The following is a 17,441-nucleotide window of genomic DNA, read 5'->3' as shown; positions in this document are numbered from 1 at the left end:
TCTATTGTGTCCGAGCTAAAATATTCGCGACTTTCTCTGGGAAGTTGTACAGAAATTATGTATGAAAAATCGTAAAGTAACTAAGTCTACGGGAATAACCAGCCTCGTTTCACGGCCAGAAACAGCTCCGTTTCAGGGAATCCCTTCTCACCCCCACTCCCTACAAAGGAGAGGGGTATGTTGGATAAAACCCCATTACAAACCATCTTAGGGGTCCCCACCATAACCCTGCCAAGTTTCATGCCCATCTGATCAGCTGTTTGGCCGTGATTGAATGACAGACAGACAGACATTACGCCCATTATAGTATGATTATTATTATTATTATTATTATTATTATTATTATTATTATTATTATTATTATTATTATTATTATTATAACTTTTGTTAAAAGCTTAAAATAGGTTTAAAGCTTATGATTACAGTTGTAGAGGTAATTTTCAGTCACCTTCATGTTATTTGTGAATGACTGCAGATGCACCATAGCATCATTACATTTGAAATAAACTTTTCATGGCAATGCAATTATATGCAGTGATGGTATTTTGCAGAATTATGCCTGAACTTTTGTAACAGGGCTCCAGTAAGCCATATTTTCTCAATTTTCAGGATTTTGAGCATTTCTTGCCCCAGTATGCTAGTGAACATATGTTATGGTCATCTCTCCTGACAACGTCAAATACAGCAAAATTTTTCCGACTTCAACGCTTGACTATATGTCTAATAGTCTGCGTATGTTTGGGCACAATATCACTAGCAGTTGTTCAGGTGAGGCGATATTCATGTATTCTACTGGACTCACTTTTATGCAGATGATTTTGAATGATTCTGCAAACATTTTATATGTGTAAAATTTTCTGCAAATAAACTTATATGCCTGCTGAATGTAATCCATAAGTTTTAGCAGTTAATATATCTTACTTTACTATTGCAGTAGATTTTTTATTGTGTGTATACTAATAAAGTAACAGCTACAGAATATTCACCTTACTGTAATTATTTTTCAGTATACAGTAGTCGAGTACTGTTAAGTCGTGAAAGTAATGTGGAACATGGTTTTAAATTAATAAGGACATTATGTTAATCAGATACTGTGTGTATTGAGTATATGTATTATTTAACTGGAAATAGGTCTACACAATTATTATTTTTGCAATGGGTCTGATTAGTATACTGTATAGTGTATTTTGTTTTTTGCAGATGATCAATAATGAGCACACAATGATGGTTCCTGACATGCACATAGAATCATTATTTTTTGGTTTTATGATTGCTACTCTTCTGCTGCCCATTCAGTGGCTGTTAGAAATGATTTTTAAGATGAGTAATAGACTGGTAAGTATTGAATTCCGCCAGTGAGAATTTAGTTATTTGTATAATTTTGTAATACCTATCTTCTATTATTGCCTTACTCAGTTATTTGGTCAAAGTGCGTAAAGATAATATAATGATTATGCATAAATCATTCATTGAATTGGAGAAAACATTTTATTCCTTAAATCATGATAATAAATGTTGTATACAATACCCAATTCAGGAATTAGGATTTGTTCACTACAGTATTTTCATTAGCTATTCTGTAATATATAAAGTCAGATTTGAGATTTAGAAAAAAACTCACACATGTTTATTATTTCAATTTAAGGAGGAAAAGGAATACAACAACAAAATTGTGCTTGATACAATTAGACCTGTAGTGGAAGCCTCACTAGAAAGTTCTTTGGACCAAGACAGCATTGCAGACAACAGCGATGAAGATGACAATTGTGAGCTTTTTGATCCAAATGATCCCCTTTGGTCTCACCTAACCGACTGGGCCCATTCTGTTGAAATGTTAAACTGTCATAATTCTGTACTACACCCTACCCTTCGTCGTCGCACAACTGACAGCATTTTGAGCAAGCGTATTCCTAGTGCAAGTACAAGCCACGTGGGCATTACTGAGACTTCAGAACCCTCTGTAACAGGTGAGCTGCCTCAGGTGGCTGGTGTTGGAGAATGCCTGCCTGTTAACGGAATTAACAACAATTCTGAAGACACCGATGCCAAAAAATGCTCTCCATTAGCAACTTATCAGTTCTTCTCAGAACTAAGCAGAACATTGGGTAATTTTTTTGCCTTCTTCAAGAAACCAAAAAGAGTTCAGTATAAAAAGAGAGGTCAGTATTCAGATGAAGAAGGCTGGACTCACAAAGAGGAAGAGGAGGAGGAGGGTGAGGAAGATATCACTGAAGAATTCAGTTTGAAATCCAATATCACTTTTATCTTCTCACAGTGCATTGGATGGGTCGTCTGCTGTGTGTTTTTCGGTGAGTGAATTATGCCTTTCCTTTTTTCTTTTTGAGTCCATAATTCTGGCCTGTACTATACTACATTATTCACTTGTAATAAGCAGTGAAATCTAGCGCATTTTATTATAGTATCCTATAATTGTAAAACAGATATCATGATTTTGCTTTTTTTTATGGTAGTATATATTTTAGTTATATGTTAAAATACAGTAATCATATAATAATAACGGGTGAAGTAGAACCTGATTCTGTTCAAGGTTGTGTACTTGTAAGTACTACTCTGTTTATATGATTGAATTAATGTTCTCTAAAATTTACTTTTACTTTTTGAAAATTAAGATCTTAATCTTTTTTTTTCAGCTCTATGTTGTATGTTTCTCTTTGTGCGAGGACCTGGGATGCCTGCTGACTATGGTGCTCTGTGGGTTCATATAATTTATGTGTCTTTATGTTGCTCAGTTTTCATCATGCAGCCATTCGTCATTGTAATTTACACTCTTTATAAGGTATGGAATTTATACCTAGTTAAGAGCTTTTTATGTTTTGAGGTTCACAAAGCAAATGATGATAATATTTTACCATTGATGTAAAACGTATATTTAGAAGTGATATTTTATGTAGTTCAGAAGTAAAGGTATAGGATTAGAATTATTACAAATGATGATGTATACAGTTTATACTGTAGATACCGTTGTCTAATTTTAGAAATAGCTTAGACAAAATCAGTATTATAAAAATTCATGATTCAGCTTAGGTCTCTCATTGGATCCACTGAAATCCTGCTATCAATTTTTGTTTTGTTTTAAGGTTTGTATGTACCGTTGGCTAGGATGTAGAGGATGCATCAGTAATTGTGTGACTGTACCTTTGGATCAAGTTGTTTCTATATGGAACCACTACCAGACTGTGTTATCAAGAAACAAGCATGTGAACGCTGGAGCAGTTAAGGAAAAGTGTAAGTAAAAAGTGCTGATGATATTAGGTCAGTTTATGTCTCTCTCTCTCTCTCTCTCTCTCTCTCTCTCTCTCTCTCTCTCTCTCTCTCTCTCTCTCTCTCTCTCTCTCTCTCTCTCAAGAGTTTTAAAATGATGGTAAGAGAAGAACGTGGAAAGGAAATGTTGGCCTGTAGGTAGTGTATGAAAGCCAGGAGGAAGGAAAAATTAAGTCATTAATTTTCCTTAAGTTCTATTCTCGAATTGACAAGATCATTTAGATAGTATAGATAGTATGATAACAGAGGTTGTGTCACAGATTGGGTGAAGCATGAGAGGTAGCAGGAAATCTGCAAATGGTTTGAAAAAGACAGATGTCTGTGGAAGCTTAAGTTTTAAGTTTTTCGTGTGACTTTTTGCCAGTTCTTTGTAAAGTTTTAAATATTAATTCTGAATCTAACTAAGAAAAAAGGTAGTAGTAGTGTATTCAAATTAATGACTGAAATGGTTATAAAAGTGAGGATACAAACATGTGGTAGGAGGAAGGCTAGCATAAATGTAAAGAGAGATCAGTGTATTTTGAGGTGGTTGAGTCATGTGGAGAATATGAAAGATTATAAATTGGGGACAAGTTTATATAAATTGAGAGAGGGGGAGAGGAAGTGTAGGGTGGATGAAACAGGAATGAAAGTCTTCCAGGATCCAAAAAGTGCTAGAATGCATGTAGTTGGTAGGTGAGTGGTGCAGTTTGAGTTTACTGCCGTTAATGATATCTTATTTCCATTATATCTGCTACGAGGATGTATGGCATAATTACATGGTGCATATTTAACCATATTATTATCCGTTTCTGATGTGTTACTTTTGTTTCAGTGCTCCAAGACCGTCAGAGGAAACGAGACTTAAGATTTGCTCACCCTCCAGCTGAAGATTACTTGTTAAAGTGTCGCGAGAAAGAATTACGGCACGAGAGAGTTTCACGTTTACTTGTCAGCGCCCTTGGTCATATCTTGTTTTTGACATTACTAATCATCATATCCAGCAAGGCAAATGTCACGGAGCGTTTTAGGCTTAACCAGGCCATGCATAATGCTATGGTAAATGGGTCTTGTCTTGACAAAGATCGGTATCTTGACCCTTGCACGGAGACAGAAAGCTTTGAGTCTTGCAATCTCCAAAAGAATCCTAAATACATGAGTTTCAAAGATATCACTTCGAAAGACGAATGGTGGAAGTGGGCAAATTCTGAACTACTGGCTCTGACATATAATGTAGACTCAGATTACACATCATATGACATATTTTGTGACACAAGCAGCATTATTATTGGAACACCCAGGCTGCGCAAGTATGTCATGAATTCCGAGGAGTGTGTGGCATCCAAATTTAAGGTTGATAATAACACCTCTTTAGCAGATCTTCTGAAAATTAAAAAATGTTACCCAGATTATATTGACGTCGCTCATCTTTTTGGGTTTAATGCGTTCACGAACAAAGAATATGAATGGGATGCCCATTTCCTTGCTATCATTCAAGGAATGTTCAGTCAGTACAGCTACACAGAATTAAAGCAAAATTTACCTAACAACAGATTTAAAGCTGTCACTTTACTATTATTGCTTGGAAGCCAGAACTGGATCGATGTTTCAACACGAGCTGTCATTACAGAGTTCACACTTTACCACCCAACATCCAAAATTTATACCACCATTAACCTGTTAGCAGAATTTCCATCTGTATCAGGAGCCAAGGTAAGATATGTCTCAGTATTTCATTAATAACAAATTCCAGTAGTTCACAGATTAAATGTTTAATGCAATTACATTAACAGCAAAAATGTTAACAGGGTAAATAAACACTAAATAGGTCTTTTGAGACACTAATCTTTATTTTTTTTGTTTCCTTCAGGTCTCAACATATGTTTGGTCAACAGATGTTGAGAGGTATAGAGGTGGATGGGCATATGTATGCATGTTTGGTGAAACTTTGCTGTTAGCCATTGCTATGTATTACCTTTACCATTCTGCCATTTACTTGTATTCTTGCCAGTTCAGGTATAGTAAGGTCACATTTTTGTTATTTTAACGTTTTATACTTTGTCATGAAATCTTGCATGTATATATGGATCATAACTACTTTGCTTTATATTGTGTGTACTGTGGACGTATGACTTAATTTTATGACGTTTCATATTTTTTTGCAGGTTTTGGCAGTCCTTTTGGGGTATGCTAGACCTCCTGATGACATTTTTTAGTTGGAGTTACGTAGTCTGCCTTATGCTGAGGGTTCAGATTGCTGAAGATATCACATGGCAACTGCAAGTTGCCTATTTTCAAACTTTTGTCAATTTGAAAAGCCTTGTAACATGGGATAATGTAAGTTATTCATAATTCTTCTAACTTATGGTTTGTTTTAAGGACAAACATTGTTCACTGGCAAAAATATTCAAACATTGTCTCATTAGAGCTAATTATTGTATTAGGAATTTCAAAATATTAATCTATTAAAAAAATTATGAGAAGAGAAAGAACAGTACTGCCATTACGAAGGCTACATGACTCACCTCTCACTGATAATATGTATTTTTGAAGAGTGCTGCCTTTATTCTAATACAGTAAAGTATAGTAAATTTTTTATATACACTGTGTTTGCTGTCCTCAAGTTGATGATGATGCATTTTCACAGAATCGTGCCCTTAAAAATACTAGAGTAATAAGCTTTAGTAAGGCAATTTTGTTACGTTCTTTATAACAATTTTTAAATTTTATTTAATATTTTACATTTTATGTTATAAGTTTTTATGAGTAACTACTTTCATTCTGAATAAATCTCAGATTTTGGAGGGAAAGATGGGTGTAATGGTAGCAGTGCATTCTCTTCGTTGCCTTGAACTTTTGAAGTACATCCCTCGGTTGAGGCGACTAGGCCTTATTTTGGCAGGAGCTGCTAAGGATGTATTGGTAATAAGGTAATTCATTTTACTTGGTTTTTGTGGTGAATGTTGTGTTTCATATATCTCCATAGAGTACTCAAAGCACTATATGTAAGAAATGTATGAAAAAGTTAATAAAAGTAGTATTTATTTCTTTTTTAAACAGTATTTTCCTCTCGCTGATGCTGGTGTGCTGTATTTTCCTTGGATACTTATGGTTCAGTGCTGTTTTATGGGAGTTCCACACAGTGACTGAGGTGGTACTCACCACTTTCAGAATTCTAATTGCCCACCTACCATTTTTGAATTGTAAGTATGTTGTTCTGGATTCCTGCAGATTTTACTTCCATGTCTCTAGTTGTCAAATATGTTATGCATGTCGTTGTCTGTTGCTCAATTAATAAAAATTTAAATATTACCTGTACTGCGAAAATTCAATGACAAGAGTTTGCAGCCATCAACTGTATTAGTAAATAACCCCTTTTTCCTAGTATTTTTTAATGTACACATTCTTTTTCTCTTTCTTTCCAGTCATTGAGGAGAATACTAGCGGTTTACTGACTGTTCTTGGAAAGCTGTATTATTTAGTGAACTTTGTGTTATTATTCCAGTTGACAAGGTCCCTGTTTGTAGCAGCATTCATCAATTCTTATAAATCATATGTAGCTATGCCAAGGTAAGGGGCCTGTGCCATTCATGATGACGTTTCTCCATATATTGTTAAGCTGCTATCAGTATTTCAGGGCATAGTATTAGTACAGTTGTAGTGAATGATAGTACGTATTTTCCCATTAATAGCAGAAGTCATACAACCATTTGCATTATGTAATGTTATTTACATGTACAGTACAGGAAAATGTGTAACCATGGTTATAGAAGATATTTGTAGTCTCTACAAAGTACTGAAAAGTTATTTGAAAGTCACATGCTTCACTATATCTGCTGCTCATATCAGTTTTTTTTTAATACAGTACACCCATCGTCCTATACCAAAGAGTGGTAGCTCTTTTGTAGATTTTTCTTAAATGTTCTTAGAACTGCGATGGCTTTGTTATATAACCTGTGGAATGTACAGTGTTGATTTACTTATTTTGTGTGAAAAGTTTAGTACAATCTGTTTCTCAAGCTTTTACTCTAAACCCTATTATTTTTTTTACTTCTTTCAGTATTGAAATAACGTTAGAGGACTTTCAAAGTTATTTTTGGAGCAAGTGGGAATGCTGGAAGCAGAAAGTTATGAAGAAGGCAGAAGATGTTGGTATTGACAGAAAGGATACGGTACCGCCTGTGAGTAGATATTACTAGCACCTGAAATACTCATAATTACTGTACAGCTAGAAGAAAAAAGATTTGGTTTGTCTGGCTGCCTTACTGTCAGAAGGATTAACCCTTTGAGATTTAAGGTTGTCCAAAACTAATATGCCTTATGAATGTAGAGGTAATGTACCTTTTTTTCACGTGCTGTACAATTTTTTCCATGGCAAAGTGCTTGGTTTAGTAAAATACTAAATTGTATAATACAAAAAGACAAGTTAAATACTAAATTGCACAATACAAAAAGACAAGTAAAAGATCAACTGAAATAACATAAAAACACCAGTGAAAATGAACTAATGTCAGAATAAACTATTGAAAAAAATCATATCATCTTATTCCTGGTATGACCTCCTCTCTCTCTCTCTCTCTCTCTCTCTCTCTCTCTCTCTATCTCTCTCTCTCTCTCTCTGCTCTCTCTCTGTCTCTCTCTCTGTCTGTATCTCTCTGTATATGTAATTTTATATATATATATATATTATATACAATAATAGATATATATATATATATATATATATATATTATATATATATTCATAATATATATATATAGATATATTTATATATATGTATATATATATATATATATATATATATATAATATATATATATTATATATATATATATGTATATACACACACACATACATACATACATACATACACTAACACACAGTCAAACCTCGGATTTCATACGCCCTGGTTTTCATACGATTCATTTTTCATAGACTTTTTCCGATGAAGTTTGACTCAGATTTCGTGCTTATCCGGATCACCCATGTGTATCTAAATACAACACTTCCAGGTGTTTTTAGGTCAAATGTTGTATAGTGTTTTAGTAATTATGTTGGTTGCACTCTTGTTTTTAAGAAATGGAATGCACAGTATAGGTAATCTAGTGCAACCATTACTCAGTGAAAGTAATGAATAGCCTATGTTGTAACCGCTTGAATTTGACTGCACCTTGGTGCATATATGGTTGCCTACGTTAATGATACTGGTGGCTTCCAGTTGTTGATAATACTTTCTAGTTTCCAATATTCATTATTTAAAAGTAATAATGTTCAATTGTAGATCTGGTTGAGTTTCTAGTCCATTTTTGTAATTTTTTTTTGCAGAGGTGAACTACAGACTTTTCTCTTTGTTTAGAAGGATGTTAAGCAAGAAATAATATGAATTACTTGAGCTTTTATTTTGATTGGTTTCTTTGAAGATTAGAATACTGTAAAAAGTAGACGCTTTAGGATTTGTTTGATCTCATATTTTTGTGTAAATTTTAGCTCTTTGTGTCTGTTATAATAAACCTTTACAAGTATTTACCACGGAGATATTAAATGGTGATATTATTTTGTAATATCTAGTCATTAATATTTTGTATATTTTATGTCATGAATTAGGACGTGCAATTCTTGGGAAACGTTGCTTTGTGCTAGGTAAGTGGCATTTATTTATGTTATGATAAGTATCCTCCTCTTTAGGGTCCCGCTTTTATTACTGTTTTACTTTTTCAGGATTTCTACATGGCAGAAATTGAAATGCAAATAAATCAGGTTCAGAACAGCCTAAACACCTTTGCTGATTCCCTTGGCATAACTTTGGAGGAGATTCCTGACTTCGAAGATTCATCAGTGTATAGTGAAAGCTTATGCAGTAATGAAGGGAGGTCAAGGTCAAGAAAGGTAAATAGTATTATGATTTTTCTTTCTGAGTAAAATATGATATTTTTGGTACATGTGTAGGTTGTTTTTTGTGTGAGATTTTTCATGATGCTTAAATGAGTTTCCTCACCCTTACAGCTTTCTGGTGACAGTGATTCAAGTTGGAAACCAGAAGAATTTAAGGTCGGTCAGGTTAAAAGCTCTACTTTCAAGAATGAATTAGAACAGTTGTTGGAACCATTGCAAAGCAAAGTCTTGGAAATAGTAAATCAGAACGTGAACCAAGATGGAAGTAGTGACAGAGCTGAAGGGTTGGTTGTATCAGTTGAAACCATGAGACATAAGGAAGATAGAGTATTAGATACAACATTTAATTTGGACGCATTTACCGACGTAGCAAGTTGTCAGACTGAAATCGAAGCCTTGTCTCGTAAATGTAATTTAGCATCTTTAAGCTCAACCATAAAAGTTCAAGCTGAAGATAATGGGGAACAGTTAGAGAAGTTCCTGAAGGATGTTTCAGCCGCTTCAGGTGTACAGAAACCAGTCACATCGTTCGGAAAATATGGAAAAACGTGTGGAAAGCTCAATGCTAAATTTCCCTCCAAAACACCTTCAGCCTCTGAGAGTTTGAATGCTATGCAAAATACAAGTAATAGAAGCTCTTTTGAAACATCTGGTCAGAAACGTCAGAAACAGTCAACAATGCTTTTTGACGCGCATGATAATTTGGAATGTCCACTTCAAAGTTCCCCGGCAACCATGCTGGGATCAAACCTGCGTCGCACAAAGACACATGGTCGAGGAAAAGGCCACGTTGATGTATTAGACATTGAAAGTTTTAAAACTGATAGTGATGAAGAATCATAATTTTGTGTAGGGTTACATTAGTACCAAATTCTTATATTCTTTTAGTATGTTCTTGAACAGTAGGAAACCTCATGAAATATGTAGTTGTTAGAATAAAGGAAAAAGTCGAAAACTATTTTTAGTTTTCTCTCACCCAGACGACTACTAATTCATATGCGACGCATTTAGGGGTCATTTGTTTTTAGAGTGCTGAGATATACCTTTGTTCGAGGATCTGTGTGAATTTATTCTCTTTAAATTTCTAAAAAATTTGGGACAGTTATTCTTAAAGCAGTAATGCATATATCATTATAAGGTATTAAGACAATTTATACTGCAATTAATGAATTGGAAAAGTCTTCCAGTACAAAGATTCAGATATCCGTGTCAAGCCAAAGGATTTTTCAGAACTTGCATAATATTCTACAGAATGAGTTTATTTTTTATTGTGTACCTGTTCAGATTTCATGGTTGCCATGGAGAGCATTTCTTGTTACGATATCTCCATTACTAGGATGAATTTTCATGTGAGGCTTTTACAATTTTTAGTTGTCAATTATGGGTTTACTTTAATATTGGCTTATATTTACAAGTGAATTAATCTGATTGGTGTAATAAAAGTGTAGAGGTACGTTGTAAAATATTAATTTAATTCCTTTTGTAGTATAGAATCAAGATGTTAATAAATTGTGGTAATGTAATCATAGCTAGCTGATTCATGAATATGTTCTCACAGAGGCAAAGGAATTTGAGTTTTTGTTTTTGTTAATTTAACTTTTGTTAAGTTAACGTTATAACTGTGTGCAGAAAAACTTCTAACTTACGCTGGTCTAGGTGAAATTTCATTCATGCTTTCAGCTACATTTAAAATAGCATCTACCAGTCAGTACAAGTCATTAGTTTTGAGAGTTGAAACTAATGCTGCTGTCATTCAGTGTGCAATTAAAACAATCAAGTATTAGGGAAAAGAAAATTTATTTCTGAAGTTTTAATATACAAAATCATTCAATCTGCTGAGAATAAGCACGCGCATCTCATGACCCCCAAGGCACATATCTGAAAAGAAAAGAGGCAACAAACACGTTAGTATGTGAATTTGTAAATTGTATGATTTGATGCTTAGATCATTAATGTCAAGTGTCAACGCTTGAAGACCGAAAATTGTCATCTCAAAACTTGAGTCTACCATACCCATCGTAAGACTCGCTATTGAAAAGAAAATGACCACTTTGAGATGAAATGTCTGTGAAAGTTCAACTCTCAGTATAATAATGATAATAGTAATAATAATAATAATAATAATAATAATAATAATAATAATAATAATAATATGAAGAAGAAGAAGTTTCAAAACAGTATACAAAGTCATGTCAACCATCATTTCAAAGATAAGATTTCCTTTTATAAAAGCATTATTTGAGAACTTTCTTGTTATATGAAGAGAAGTATATCATTATACATTATATATATATATATATATAATATATATATATATATTAGATATATATTACTATATATATAATATATATAGCATTATATATATATAGATATATAAGATATAGATATATATATATATATATATATATATATATATATATATATATATATACTAATATATCTATATATATCTATATCTATATATATCCTATAATATCGTCTAAATTATATAATATATAATTAGTAAATATATATATATTATAATAATATATATATATTATAATAATTATATATATATATTATAATAAGTTATATATGATAATATACTAATATTATATATCTATTATTTATTTATTTATATTCAGTATTATGAGTATGATCACATCACCGTGATTCATAAATACGCATTAAGCTACAAATGCCTCTAATACTAGTTCACTCAACCTCAGAATTAATATATTTCAGCAGGAACAGGATAGCCAGAAGACGTGGTAATATTCCAGACATTATTATTTCTTTAAAATTAAACAAGGGCACAGCCGAGCTTTCGGGAATACATTGTTTTTCCCATCATCAGGGTCACTTATCTATAAAATGATACAAAAAAAGAAACATTAAGAACTGTACTGATTAAGTAAATCTAAAAACATTACAATACTTTAAAATACATAACACAGTAAAAAAGGAACATAAAAAACTAAGTTAACTGCAAACCATAAAAGAGCAATGACAAGTTAAAAGAGATTACGTAAAATGCAGAAATATACTGAGAGCGAAAAATAAATACATGAATATTCAGAGTAAAAAAAAAAAAAAATAATAATGATACTGTAGTACAAAATATTGGATGTCGTAGTCAAATGACAACTGGGTTAGAGTTAGAAAACTGCGAATGAATGAGCAGAAGTGGTGTGGGTAAAAGAGAGAGCGAGAGAGAGAAGGAGGGAGAAAAAAAACAAACAAACAAACAAACAAGCAAATTATGCAATGAACAAAGGAACAGAGGTGGTTTGGTTATTGAGTGTTGGAGATTGTTGTTTAATATGGAGGGACTCTAAAAAGGGAAGTGAATGGCTGTTTTTTGTTTGTCCAAGTATTTCAAAATCGCTGTACTGTATGTGATGGTGACAGGATATGGCATGAAGTCTAATTGCACTATTTTCTTTTTTGCTTAAAGGTAAGCCTGTACGATAGCTGACACCCCTATGAGAGTCGATGCGCACCTTAAGTAGGCGTTTAGAACATCCCACATAAGTCCCAAAATTACATTTTGGGCAATTAAACTTATAAACAGTGCAGGTACGCATCAACTCCGGGAGGGTGTCTTTAAAGTGAACAGTCTTCCAATTGTTAGCGGGTTATTAAAAACTAAATCTGAACTCAGCATAAGGGTATAGATGGCTCAAGAATGATAATAATTTACGTTTGAGTGGGCCAGAATTATTTCGAGGAACAGTTCTTTAATCAGTGCCCAGATAATTTTAAACCCCAGAGTTTTTTATAGACGATATGTAGATGATACGTTTTTACTTTTCACCGAGGAAAGTCATGCCCAATTGTTTTTAGATTTTGTAAACTCTTTTCATTCCAATATTACTTTTACCATGGAAAAAGAATGTAATGGTCGTATTTCCTTTTTAGATATTTTGGTCTCTCGCTCTGAAGGATATTTTATGACTGGTATTTTCAGAAAGAAAACCTTTACCGGCCTTGGGTTAAACTTTTTTAGTCACTGTCCCCTTGCTTTCAAGGTTAATTCATGTAAAACACTCATTCATCGAGCCTTTTCCCTTTGCTCCAACTGGAATAACTTTCACCTGGAAGTTAGGTTTTTAGAAACTTATTTTAAGAACAATTGCTATCCCCTGAACATGTTCAATAAAATCCTTAAAGAATTTTTAGACAATATTTTTAAGCCAAAAACTGTAGTCTGCACCGTTCCCAAAAAGATAGTGTATGTTCCACTACCATTCACCAATAATTCTGGCCCACTCAAACGTAAATTATTATCATTCTTGAGCCATCTATACCCTTATGCTGAGTTCAGATTTATTTTTAATAACCCGCTAACAATTGGAAGACTGTTTCACTTTAAAGACACCCTCCCGGAGTTGATGCGTACCTGCACTGTTTATAAGTTTAATTGCCCAAAATGTAATTTTGGGACTTATGTGGGATGTTCTAAACGCCTACTTAAGGTGCGCATCGACTCTCATAGGGGTGTCAGCTATCGTACAGGCTTACCTTTAAGCAAAAAAGAAAATAGTGCAATTAGACTTCATGCCATATCCTGTCACCATCACATACAGTACAGCGATTTGAAATACTGGACAAACAAAAAACAGCCATTCACTTCCCTTTTTAGAGTCCCTCCATATTAAACAACAATCTCCAACACTCAATAACCAAACCACCTCTGTTCCTTTGTTCATTGCATAATTTGCTTGTTTGTTTGTTTGTTTGTTTTTTTTTTCTCCCTCCTTCTCTCTCTCGCTCTCTCTTTTACCCACACCACTTCTGCTCATTTCATTCGCAGTTTTCTAACTCTCCCAGTTGTCATTTGACTACGACATGAACAGTAGGTTTTCCAATATTTTGTACTACAGTATCATTATTATTATTTTTTTTTACTCTGAATATTCATGTATTTATTTTTCGCTCTCAGTATATTTCTGCATTTTACGTAATCTCTTTTAACTTGTCATTGCTCTTTTATGGTTTGCAGTTAACTTAGTTTTTATGTTCCTTTTTTACTGTGTTATGCATTTTAAAGTATTGTAATGTTTTTAGATATACTTAATCAGTACAGTTCTTAATGTTTCTTTTTTTGTATCATTTTATAGATAAGTGACCCTGATGATGGGAAAAACAATGTATTCCCGAAAGCTCGGCTGTGCCCTTGTTTAATTTTAAAGAAATAATAATGTCTGGAATATTACCACGTCTTCTGGCTATCCTGTTCCTGCTTAAATTAAAGTTTTCTAGAAACGACAACATACCCAGTAATATATTTTCATATATGTTTACTGAAGGGGAATTTTTAGTGATGATAATTTCGTCGGCTCCCGGGAGCGAATCTAGGAACCAAGATATCAGGACGTACAGTGAAGCGCCTTTAACCATGCACCTACCTCTCGTGGTAGCTGTGTGGTTAAATGCGCTTCACTGTGCGTCCTGATTTCTTGGTTCCTAGGTTCGTGCTCAGGAGCCAACGAAATTATCATCACTAAAAATTCCCGTTCAGTTAACATATATGAAAATATTTTAATTCTGAGGTTGAGCGAATCAGGTATTAAAGGACATTTGTATCTTGATTATATATATATATATATATATATATATATATATATATATATATATATATATATATTACTTAGTGTTAATTGCTATGCATAGTTCAAATAAATGACATTTTAAACCAGCGTTTTATCTGAGAGGAATCGCAAGTAGTGTAGACACAAGTCACATAAAGGCAATTAAGTGTCTCGTGATGAATCACGTGATCCAATGGAGACATTTCGCTAATATTTTGGTAATGGTAAGTGATAGGTTATGTACAGGTAAACCTGAGGTTAAGTATTATCAAATAATTTTGGTGAGTATTTGAAAGACCCACTTGTAAACGAAAAGTTAGATGTAGGTTGTAATTTAAAAATTTCATAACTGAATGCTAATATTTAACATACTTCCGCATTAATCAACGGGCAAGAAAATCTTGAAGAACTTTAGGTACCAACTGCGCCACATTCATTGTTGACACTATCTAGTTTTCGCTCAAAGTGCATGCCAGTGGTCTAAGGACGTTTCGTGTGGAGCAAACATCAGTAAAATAATAGAAAAGCTTGAGAAACAGTGCATAAACTTTCAGGATTATTCCCTATATGACGGTCCTAACCAGAGCTTTTATTTCTTTAAATTTACATGATTATGTTTTCAACAGAATGTAATCATCATGTTTTCCTACACTGACGAAAATTGTCTTAATTTTGTCATTTTGATCAATGCAAAGAAAGTGGCTGCCAAGTTGGTAACTTGGGAATTTTCTCTAAACAAATATATGTAGAAGTCATTTGCATTATGGATGCTATAAAGATAGTTGAGAAGAGATGTCTGGCAACATGTTAACATTCTGGACAGGAGTTCCATACGTTGGACTCAAAACTTTGTTGCAAGAAAAGTTAATTCCAAGCTTTTGCAGCCCTCTTTTCTTGGTGAAATTTCTCGTTAAATTTAGCATTTATTTATTAGCTTCTACCAGCAAAAAAAAAGCTTCAATTATTTCGTCTCTTGTGATATTACTCCTGGGGAGGAAAAGTTAACGGATATGGGAAACAGATGCACGAACGCGCAACACATCTCCAAGGTCGCCGATCTGAATAGCCAGCAAAATCTCAGGACTTAATAATGAATGGGGCTATTGAGAGCAAAAGGGATGGCAGTCAAATCCACACAAAATAAGCCCCTAAGTAGTACAAATGAGAGAGTGAGATTTGGATTCTGATCTGTTTGACGTGCGTGCGCCATTTCTAGCTTAGACCTCATTTATTTAGGAATAATTTTTATTCTTCACTACTGAAGATATATTTATTTTGCTTATAATCCAAAATATACAAGGTTATAAAAAATAAATAGTTCACTATAATACCCTTCATTAACGTTTCATGCATACAAAATTTATCCATAACTATTTGTTACAAATTCTAATAGCGTAATTTCATATCACTAGTTGAAAACAGTAACTGTTACTAATCTTAATAGCAACTTCCTTCAATGTAATACATACTACTACAATATCACAGTAAAAAAAATAAAAAGAAAGAAAACACAAACACACACACACACACACCCGTCAAACACGAGAGATGCGTGAAGTGATTGCGCGAGTTTAAGAGAAAGCTGTAGGTGTTTGTCCAAAAGAGCTTTTGGAGAGTGTAGCAAATCTTTTCAGTGTCCGTACACTCGTCCCGTTGAAAAGGCTAAACGCAGGTTTGCCTTGAGATACTTACTGCCTTCCCCCGTTCTTTGATGTTGTGTTAGGCAGCCTCCCACACACCTGAAACTTTGCTCACCTTGCCCTTAACCAGGTCTGAGCAGAGGATCAGGCCCGTGAGCGACCGCTATAGGGATCCTGCGCCTTTTTTCTCTTCTCGTTGGAATTCAGTAATTGTTGATAGTTGAAACTGTAAGAAGTATTTATCATGTATATTACCATCTCAAAATTTGATTTAATCTTAGGTACAATGGTGTCAAGTTTTATTTATAAATTGTGTGCCACATTACTCATTTTTTTCTAGTTCTGCTACCTAGTTATCATAATTCATAAATTGTAATGGCTATTAAGAGATTCGATAATTGTTGCTGTCATATCTTTGAATCATTCAAACCGAGTACGTTTAATTTGTTCATGAAAGAAATGGTGTTTGGCACATTACAACCCCATAAAATATTCACAATCGCATCAGCACCCTTTAATAAAAATGGCAGCATACGCCAACAATCAAATCCATACGATCATGCGACCGAATAACTAGTTTCTTCTATAATTGGCCATTAATAAAAAGAAATGACCGAATAACTAGTTTCATCTATAATTTGTGATATAAAAAGGAATGATCGAATAACTAGTTTCGTCTATAATTTGCCATATATATAAAAAGGAATGACAAGAGTTTTCTTTTGGTTTAGCTGCCCCTTTAAATTTAAAAGATGGACTGGGAGTTAACATATTCTAAAATAATAATACGCTGCAAATTAATCAGTAAATTTCATCAATTGCATAAGGATTACATCATTGTCAAAGAAGATGCAGCAGGTAAAATAATCTAAAGGCTTTCATGACACGACCGCCATTCAACATATATATAGTATTAAAAGTGATCGAACAATTTTACTTTCTTTGGTGGTTAATGACTAGGCCTGGACTTGGGGATCTTCGGGACTTTGTCCTCGATTTTGAAAAAATGGTAAGTTTAGTAATTTGGTCGAAATGTTGCAAACCCTGTGCTGACAAGAGCGTTCATAATAAACTAA

The 17,441-nt window shown here is 33.6% G+C and overlaps 1 protein-coding gene and 1 long non-coding RNA gene across 8 annotated transcripts in view; one reads left to right on the top strand and one right to left on the bottom strand.

Annotated features, from left to right (window-relative positions):
* The window catches only part of LOC135200250 (uncharacterized), a 68,809-nt gene extending 58,203 nt beyond the window's left edge, over positions 1 to 10,606 (top strand). The window contains exons 12-25 of the mRNA XM_064228722.1: positions 610 to 768; positions 1,201 to 1,335; positions 1,646 to 2,309; positions 2,652 to 2,797; positions 3,099 to 3,246; positions 4,097 to 4,974; positions 5,132 to 5,277; positions 5,427 to 5,598; positions 6,058 to 6,191; positions 6,322 to 6,464; positions 6,687 to 6,831; positions 7,322 to 7,442; positions 8,979 to 9,146; positions 9,264 to 10,606. Coding sequence (XP_064084792.1) covers positions 610 to 768; positions 1,201 to 1,335; positions 1,646 to 2,309; positions 2,652 to 2,797; positions 3,099 to 3,246; positions 4,097 to 4,974; positions 5,132 to 5,277; positions 5,427 to 5,598; positions 6,058 to 6,191; positions 6,322 to 6,464; positions 6,687 to 6,831; positions 7,322 to 7,442; positions 8,979 to 9,146; positions 9,264 to 9,995 — 3,891 coding nt within the window. The 3' untranslated portion in view covers positions 9,996 to 10,606. The remainder of the gene's footprint in view (positions 1 to 609; positions 769 to 1,200; positions 1,336 to 1,645; positions 2,310 to 2,651; positions 2,798 to 3,098; positions 3,247 to 4,096; positions 4,975 to 5,131; positions 5,278 to 5,426; positions 5,599 to 6,057; positions 6,192 to 6,321; positions 6,465 to 6,686; positions 6,832 to 7,321; positions 7,443 to 8,978; positions 9,147 to 9,263) is intronic.
* A 324-nt stretch (positions 10,607 to 10,930) lies between these two features.
* The window catches only part of LOC135200258 (uncharacterized), a 263,018-nt gene continuing 256,507 nt past the window's right edge, over positions 10,931 to 17,441 (bottom strand). For 5 of the 7 annotated variants that reach the window (XR_010311238.1, XR_010311239.1, XR_010311233.1 and 2 more), the window contains one exon: positions 10,931 to 11,030. This is a non-coding gene — a long non-coding RNA (uncharacterized LOC135200258). Of the gene's footprint in view, positions 11,031 to 16,417; positions 16,592 to 17,441 lie in introns of all 7 variants that reach the window. The other 2 variants (XR_010311237.1, XR_010311235.1) reach the window with 2 other exon arrangements.

Source organism: Macrobrachium nipponense, chromosome 23 (genome assembly GCF_015104395.2).
Source record: "Macrobrachium nipponense isolate FS-2020 chromosome 23, ASM1510439v2, whole genome shotgun sequence".
Lineage (NCBI taxonomy): Eukaryota > Metazoa > Arthropoda > Malacostraca > Decapoda > Palaemonidae > Macrobrachium > Macrobrachium nipponense.
The sequence above is the reverse complement of the archived record's forward strand: the minus strand, read 5'-3'. Positions and strand labels throughout refer to the sequence as shown.